Source organism: Hibiscus syriacus, unplaced genomic scaffold (genome assembly GCF_006381635.1).
Source record: "Hibiscus syriacus cultivar Baekdansim isolate YM2019G1 unplaced genomic scaffold, ASM638163v2 tig00112114_pilon, whole genome shotgun sequence".
Classification (NCBI taxonomy): Eukaryota; Viridiplantae; Streptophyta; class Magnoliopsida; order Malvales; family Malvaceae; genus Hibiscus; species Hibiscus syriacus.
The window spans coordinates 1,096,282-1,105,194 of record NW_024063255.1 but is presented as its reverse complement, the minus strand read 5'-3'; the positions used below and the strand labels follow the sequence as shown (position 1 = coordinate 1,105,194).

General features: G+C 36.2%; 2 protein-coding genes across 4 annotated transcripts; one reads left to right on the top strand and one right to left on the bottom strand.

The window, feature by feature from the left end:
- Positions 1–1,279: 1,279 nt before the first annotated feature.
- LOC120174667 lies at positions 1,280–3,019 on the bottom strand. Its single transcript, XM_039181444.1, has 4 exons — positions 2,611–3,019; positions 2,368–2,558; positions 1,765–2,210; positions 1,280–1,628 (listed from the first exon to the last, which is right to left on the bottom strand). Exons 1-4 carry the CDS (start codon positions 3,017–3,019, stop codon positions 1,280–1,282), a joined length of 1,395 nt encoding a protein of 464 aa, XP_039037375.1.
- Positions 3,020–5,862: 2,843 nt separating this feature from the next.
- Positions 5,863–8,261, top strand: LOC120174609 (probable RNA-binding protein ARP1). 3 transcript variants are annotated; one of them, XM_039181413.1, is made up of 6 exons: positions 5,863–6,191; positions 6,295–6,439; positions 6,560–6,689; positions 6,993–7,035; positions 7,377–7,608; positions 8,051–8,261. In XM_039181413.1, the coding sequence occupies exons 1-6, from the start codon at positions 6,009–6,011 to the stop codon at positions 8,089–8,091; spliced, it is 774 nt and encodes a 257-aa protein (XP_039037344.1). In that variant the 5' UTR covers positions 5,863–6,008; the 3' UTR covers positions 8,092–8,261. The 3 variants fall into 3 exon arrangements, with proteins under 3 accessions (XP_039037344.1, XP_039037345.1, XP_039037346.1); XM_039181414.1 differs by having other exon boundaries at positions 5,864–6,191; positions 8,057–8,261; XM_039181415.1 differs by having other exon boundaries at positions 5,864–6,191; positions 8,031–8,261.
- Positions 8,262–8,913: the final 652 nt, after the last annotated feature.

Genomic DNA, 8,913 nt, shown 5'->3' with positions numbered 1-8,913 from the left:
TTGAGAAAATAAAAATTTTAAGTGACACTTATCATTAGAGCTAAATATTGTCATCATATTAATACGACTATTAAATTTCACTATTCATTATAAAATACATATAGATTTCATTGAGAAAGACTAAAATGTCATTTATTTATAAAATATTTTTAGAAATTAATTTTAATTTATTCCGACAAAATATAGGATTTTCTTTAAAAAATACGTGTAAGATATTTTAATTTAATTTTAGTGAAAAAATATATTTTTTGGATGACAATTAATTAATTTATATGTGTAGATGTGACATGAATTAAGCAAACTCAATAATTAAATGAATGCTTGTTATCTTTAAAGGTCTCACATTTGAACACGATATCTGTAAAGGAATCTAACTATTTTTTGTTAAATGATTAGAAGTTTTTCGAATATACATTATCTTGTAATCAACTAAATTAATAAATAAAAAATATATATATACATATATATATATATATATATATATATATATGTATAGACGTGCATGCAAATTAGATAAAATAGCGAGGCGGGGACATTTCCTTGGGACTTCACGTTGCGTACCTCAAAGTCAAAATTCAGTTAACTTTGTGGGTCTCTTCCCGTTTTGTTCCCCGGGTTTTAGCTCTCTTACCCTCTTTAGTTGTTGGGTAAATTATATTCTAGGTCAGTCGGTTATTAGTAGGATTATAAACGAGTCATTTAACTTTAAAAATATAGAAATTGGTCATATAATTAATCTGATTGTAACAATAAGATAATTACAAACCTCAAAATTCAGTTAACTTTACGAGTCCCTTCTCGTTTTGTTCTCCGAGTTTTAGTTGTCTCTAACCTTATTTAGTTGTTGGGTAAATCATATTATACGTCACTCAATTATTATTAAGACTATAAATGAATCACTGAATTTTAAAAAGATAAGAATAGATCACTCAATTAATTGATTATTACAAACATACTACGTTGTCAGATGTGAATTTTTTAGATATAACGAGATAATCTGATTATAACAATAAGATAATTGTGTACCTCAAAATTCATTTAACTTTGTGGTCCCTTCCCGTTTTGTTCTCCAACTTTTAGTTGTATCTTACTCTCTTTAGTTGTTGGGTAAATTATATTATAGGTCATTAAATTATTTTTTTGGATAATTCCATTTCATTACCCAAGAAAAAGAGAATTGCTACAGTTTACATAATACAATAAACACGGATACATAATCAGCAACCAAAAGAGACAAAATTGCAAACACAGTAAGAGTAGCAGAATAACCGAACTCCCACTAAGTGATACCCCAACTAGTACAAAGAGCTGTATTATGTGGGTCGGAACTGCTAATATTGCATCCCATCAACTGAATCCGAATGACAACTTTGATATCCTGCAGTAACGCATCCATTGGGCGAGCACAACCCCCATAGAGCCTGCAATTCCTTTCCCTCCAAATGCAATAGACATGGCCTGCCCAAGCAAGTCGAAGAATTCTCACAATAAGGGACTTGCCCTTAAGGTAACAGATTGCCCAAGCCAGTTCACTATCCCAGCCTCTAACGCCTCTATACAGACCACATAAAGTAAGAGTAGCTCCCCATAAGTCTTTAGCAAAATTATAGCCAAAGAACAGGTGGTCTCTGCACTCAGCCACAATACCACACATTAGACATTTATCATTCTCGATATTTAAGCCCATACTAAGGAGCCTAACACGAGTAGGGGAGACGATTAAGAATGGCCATCCATACTATAATGTTGTGCTTAGGGATACACCCAGGAAACCAAATAAGATGCTGCCAAGAGACTTTGGGGATATTGATATGCAAGTCATCCCGAATACTTTTAACACTTCGGTTCTGGATTAGGCCAGCAAAGAGATGAATAACAGTAGGTCTGATTTTCAAGATGTACTTGAATGACCAGCTTACATTTGAAGGAATTCTCATCTGCCAGATGTTTGCATCCCCGACCATATAGGCACACATCCAGGCCACCCAGAGAGAGCCCTCACTGTCTAATAATTTTTTGATAAGGCGAACAGTGCATGATTTATTCCATTCGCCTACATCTTGGACACCTAGGTCACCTTCTGACTTCAATGTAGTACAGACCTTTTTCCAGCTGACACGAGCGCCTCTTGCAGGTAAGTCGGACCCTTTCCAAAAGAATATGGAACATAGCTGCTCAATAGAGTTAATTATCTCTTTAGGAAGAACGAGCTGCATGCACTAGAAATTTGCCATGTTGAAGAGAACAACACGGATCAATTGAAGCCTCTCTGCAAAGCTAACGTGTTTGTTGGCCCACAAATTCAACTTTGCCCTTATCTTGTCAATTAAGCTTTGGCAGTCCTTAAACAGTGAGTTTCCTAGTTACCAGAGGAACACCCAGGTAACGAACAGAGAGATTACCCAGTTTGAAACATGTTAACTCCTTAATGGCAGCACATTGTTCAGCAGAAATCCCAGCATAAAAGATTTCACACTTACTAGCATTTAGTTTTAGTCCAGACATGGAGTAGAAAGAGTCAAGAACAATTTGTACACCAATTACAGAGTCCAGAGAGCCTTTGCAGAATATTAGCAAATCATCAGCGAAGCAAAGGTGAGTGGGCCCAACCTTTTTTGCACTTAGGATGATAGCTGAACACTCCCTTCTTAGCAGCTACATTAAGGAGGCTCGATAAAACGTTCATGGCTAAGACGAAAATATAAGGAGAGAGGGGATCACCTTGTCTAACACCCCGAGCCCCTTTGAAATAGCCAACAATAGTACCATTGAAAACAATGGAGTAGCCTGGATTAGTAATACAAGCCAAAATCCAGCCTATGAATTTCTCAGGTAATCCTAGAGCATGTAAAACAATTCTCACAAAATCCCAGTTTAAGTAATTGAAAGCCTTCTGCAAATCAATTTTGAGAGCACATATTGGAGAAATTTTCTTCCTAGAATAACCCCGAACAAGTTCTTGAGCAAGTAGGGTATTATCAATTATGCTTCTCCCTTTCACAAAAGCAGATTGGTTCATTGAAATCATGCTAGGAAAGACAACAGACAGTCGATTCACTAGAATTCTAGTAACAGTCTTATATATGATAGAACAACAAGAAAATAGGCCTAAAGTCTTTGACCATACTAGGATTAGAAACCTTTGGGACAAGCACAACAGTTGTAGGATTGAAGGAAGGGAGCATGAATGAGTTAGTGAAGCAATATCTAATTGCTGCCAAGAAGTCATTTCCCACAATATGCCATGTCCGTTTAAAAAAGAATGAGTTGTATCCATCAGGACCGAGGGATTTATTGTTCCCTTGTCCCATAAAGCATCTTTGATCTCAACATCAGATATCTCTCTGATTAAAGCCTCAGAAGCACCATCGGGAAGGGAATGGGCCCAGAAGCTCCTTTACAGTGGTGACATTGCAACAATTGACCTCAAGATCGATCACCCCCAATGGACATATCATCAAAGTTTCTAAGTCTAACACCTTCTTGATTAAAAAGGACTCTAATGGTGTTGTTCATCCTCTTGCTAGCCACCATGGACTGAAAAAACTGAGTGCCCTGATCACATTCTCTATTCCAGTCAGCCTTTGCTTTTTGTTTATAGAAGAGAAGCTCCATCTGTTCAAGACCTCTAACTTCTCCTCAATCTTAAGTTCATCAATCATGAGGCTGCCAGCAGTAACAACATCCAAATTGGCAAGCTGAATAACCCTCAATTCATCCCTTTTACACAGAACTCGCCCCGAAATATCAGGAAAGTGAGCTCTATTTAAGAGCTTAAGACAACTCTTCAACCACTTTAGCTTTAAGAACATAACATGGGCTAGGTTCCCAATAGCTGGTGCCTGCCACGAATCACTAACAATGGATAAAAAATCTGGGTGCATAGCCCATAAATTAAAGAACTTGAATGGCTTTGGTTTTTTTTGCAGCAACTTCCTTGTGCAGCCAGACTAAGGCTGGACTGTGAAAAGACTCCCCAGGCGCTTGAAACTCAACTTCAGAGGACGGAAAAGCCTCAGACCAGCAATGATTAACCATAACACGGTCTAGTTTGTGGGCAAGGAAGGAGTCTTGCTGCTTGTTAGACCATGTGTAAAATGGGCTAATAAATTGGTGATCAAAGATTCCCAGGTCCTCAACACACACTTCTTAAACTCAATGATGTCACTGCTAGTGATAGAGCTGATAGGATTAGAACTTTCCTCCATTTAAAATGACATTGAAATCGCCCCTACCAACCAGGCTACATCACCCCTACCAACCAGGCTGCATCACCCACAAAGCTATTTATACTACCAAGTTGCGACCAGAGTTGCCTGCGGGTTATGCCATCATTAGAACCATACACTACGAATGAAAAAAGGTAAACCATTGAAGGTGCCTTTAAAGGTGATACACTGCTCGAAAATATAACAGATGGAACAGTCTAAATTTCTTTGCCATAAAACCCTGATTCGACCATTCTCAGCATGAGAGTAATTACAACAGAAATTCCAGCCCTCAAACTTCTTAGACAAAATATCAGCAGCATATCCTTGACTCTAGTCTCCAGAAGACAGAGAATATTAATGTGAAGCCTTTTTGCCCATTTTAGCACAATGCTTTGCTTTAGGGGACTATTGAACCCCCTTATATTCCAGAAGCATATTAGCATGATAAAATTGTAAAGGATGAGGCACCAACCCTTTTCTCTGCTCTTTTAACCTTTTCAACCTGTTCTTTCTTTTTTAGTTTCAGTTCTTGCACAATCTTTGCAACACCCAAAGCATCCCCTCTCTGTTTCTTTCCAGAGTCAACAGGAAGGATCCCAATCAAACTGTCAGGGTCAATCGAGCTTAGGGCGTCAAATGTGTTTTTAGACCCACCTCCCACAGATTTATCAGCTTTAGCAGGCCTTCCCCTGCCTCTCTTTGCATGGGGATCAATAGCCTGTATAGGGAGTTCATATTGTTTAGAACCCTGGCCAATCCCCGCAACATTCCCAGGACAGATCTCAACATGTGCTGAACTATCAACCAAGCTTTCGATATAAACCCCAACTGACACCTCATTAACAAACGAGGTCCCAGGACAACCCCTTCAGGATTTGGAGCAACAACCGGGAGACTGACACAAGCCTCATCAACAACATAAATCAAAGCATTACCAGAACCGAAAGACTTATTTACCATATTAGCACTAGCAGAAACAAAAATGCCATTCAAGCATGCAGGAGCAGTCGATGAACCATCCTTCAAAATGTTTTAAACATATGTAATTTAATTAATCAATTGTTACAGACATATTACTCTAACATTAATTATAATTGAATAACTCGATCATAACCATAGGATAATTGATTGATTTGAATTCGTAATTTCTAAAATCAGCCCACACTTTCAAATGTATATTTCTATCGATTATTTACTATATAAAATATTTATTCATTATTAGAAATAAAAAAGAAAACTTAAATCTCAAACTCTAAATTTGATTTTATTAAATATTTTAAATAGTCTAAAATGATTAGAACATAATATATGTTCATAATTTTTTTAAATCATTGACTACACATATCATATAAGTACAATTTTTCGAGTCCAATACCTCTATAGATAATAATCATTCTTAATAGATTTAATATATCTAATAATTTTTTTCATTGATTGAATAAAAAATCGAATGATTTTAAACCCGAATTGATTAACCAGGGTTAAGTGGTTATGAAAAGATTAGTTAATAAAATGTGTGATCACGTTGATAATGTAGTTATGAGCACAAAGTCTATCTGTATTTGCCAATCTGTCTCCTTTTTGTTTTTCTTCGTTTCTTTATTTCTTTTCCCTCTCTTCCTCCTTATATTCTCCGTTTCCCTCCCTATTTCCTTCTTGGGTTCCTCTCCTTTCTTTCCATCCCAAACCCAAACGCCTTGTTCTTCGCAATTTCCTCTGTTAGATCTCAGTAAACAGCCAGGATTTTCATATTTTTTTCTTGCTTGCTTGTTGCTGCTGCTGGTACTGTTAAACGCAATGACTATGAGTACCAATATTGGGCAATTCGGCGACACGACTTTAACCAAAGTTTTCGTCGGCGGTTTAGCTTGGGAAACTCCCAGAGAGGCCATGAAAGAGCATTTTGAGAAGTACGGTGAGATCCTCGAAGCCGTCATTATTTCCGATAAACTCACCGGCAGATCCAAGGGTTATGGATTCGTGAGTTCTTTTTTTTCTCTCTCGCTTAAATGCATCCGGTTTCAGTTGATTCGTTTCTGGAAATTTCCTTTTTATACCCTTTGCTTTTGGGGGCTTCTTTTAGGTTACCTTTAAGGATGCTGAAGCTGCTAAAAAAGCTTGTGAGGATCCCAATCCTATCATCAACGGCCGCCGCGCCAACTGCAACCTCGCTTCCCTCGGTGCTCGCCGCCCGAGGTCCGTCTCCACTGCTCCTCCGCCACAACAAGGTATTATTTACGTTTTTTTTTCTATTTTAAGGGAAAAATGGTAGGTGGTGGCGTTTTTGTGAATATAAGCATCATGGGGGGTCTAATATTTTTGGGGTTTTGATCAAATGAAAATGGAAGGATCAAACGTTGGACCGAGGGCCACATCGGCTGCACCTGCTAATCACGTGCAGTGGTATTACCCTGCACTTGGGACACCAGCGTCACCCTTTCATCATCGGCAGCATCCTCAGGCCGTTCCTTTTTATGGGTATATATTCCATTTTTTTGTTAAATTACATCAGAACTCATTCAACTATGTTTTAAATGATTATTTTGGTCAGTTAGTTTTTAAAATTTATCGAATTGTTAAATGATGAATGTAATATTATAATTATTGTAAAAGTTTGATAAAATTGAACAATCATTTCATAATCTTTGAAAATTTAGTGACCAAATTAAACTTTTAACATATTTAAGTGAACTCTAATGTAATTTACCCTATATTTTGTATTCATGGTATAAAGGATAGACTTTGCCCTATCTAATAATTGTCTCTGCTCACTTGTTTCAGTTACTCCCCCACCTACATTACCACTGATATGAGCTACAATCATGTAAGTGTTTTTCTGCAGTTTATATTTTCCTTATACATTTAAAATAGGGTAAATACTCTATTAGGTCCCCGAAGTTTGTTTTAGGGTTTAAATAGATACATGATTTTGGTTACATAATTCGAATCGATACTTATACATTTTCTTTGTCCAAATTGATATTTGAACATAGGTTCTGTAGTACATATTGGTACTTGAATTTGATTTTATTACGCATTTTGTCACATTCAGTAGGAGTGTGAGGGAAATTAAATTTAGACATAATCTATCAATGACATCAAGTTTAGATATCAAATAATTTTCGAAAAAAAATCTAAAATTTCTTTTTGTATATGATGCAATAGAAGCTAAGCTACAATGGGGGATCCTACATGAATGGACATTTCTCTCAAGCGTATCCAGCAGGGCATTCTATTGTAGGTGCAAACACATTGATGCCAATGTACCCCTTCTATCATTACCATCAATCACAAACAATGGGGTTGCCGGCATCCGCCACCCACATCTTCCCGTCAACAACGGCCGGGGCCATCACCACCATCCCAACTGCTGCCGCCACTATCGCTCCTAATTCAGGTAAACAATACATTGATACTTCATGATGGTCACTCACATGCTAACATGCTCACCTTCTTCGCATTATATTAATGATTATGTATAATATGGTGTAATGAAATGAATCATGGTGTCACGTGAGCTCCTGTTTGAGTTCTGTGGGGGGTTGGTTTGGGTCCACTCGCCAACCGGCTCTTTCAGGATACCATGTGCGGGGAGTTGGGATTGAGTCCCAACTCCAATTAAAAAAACTCGATCATGATTGAATCATATCGAATCAGAACTTGTCGAATTTATTTGCCAACAGGTTCTTTTAGAAAACCATGTGCTGGGGGTTGAGATAATCCCAACTCGTATAAAAAAAATTTATCCGGACCGAATCAGATCGAATAAGAACATGTCGAAATAAAATGAAATAAAAAGAGCTGATAATAAAAAGACAGTTTATTTGGATGTGGAATAGGTACAGTTGGCAGAGGTGAAAGCTTGAAGATGATTGGCTAAAGAGGGAAGCTCATTAGTTGGCAAAAATAACGTGCGAGGTTGGAAAAGCTGCTCAGACCAACATGATATATTATCTGATCTGTAATTTCCAATTATATTTTTTATGAATACCCAAAAAAAATATTTAATTAATATTTATTCTTAAATAGATGTTTCATAACATTCTTTCATTCTCTTTATCAATCCCTAACATCGAAGCTTGGGTTTATGAAGAAAATAAGCTCTTTGTAACAAAGTAGATGTGATTCTAATTACTTGTTTTTATTATTATTATTATTATTATTATTATTATTATTATATTATTATTATTATTATTATTATTATTTGGATTTTGTGGATTAAGTGTCAATCATCAAACCATGTTTTAGTGGGATGAGATTGTTTTTCATTAAGATTTAGATGGATTTATTATAAGAGACTATTTTAATTCAATTTACTATGTTTATAATATCAAATTTTCAACTTTTAATCTTAAGAAATTTAATATCTCATAATTAAATTAATATATATATATAATTTTGCTTCTCATTCGAGTATTCCTATAAGAGAACTCGTCAAGTGAGCTCAGTGATAAAGAGAATGTTATTCTTCGTAGAAGTCATGAGTTCGAGTAGTTGCATCTGCAGGGTGTGTATGTGTTGTCAATTAGTTGAGAAAATTCTAAACAAATACTACTTTATAATCACCTCAGACTATTAAAAAGAATATATTCATACAAGAATACTTCTCATGTAACAATTACACTTATTAAGTTTGGTAGGATTCTTTTTAGACTCAAGCAACTTTTACAAATATAATAGGGATGGATGAAGGATATGTTGG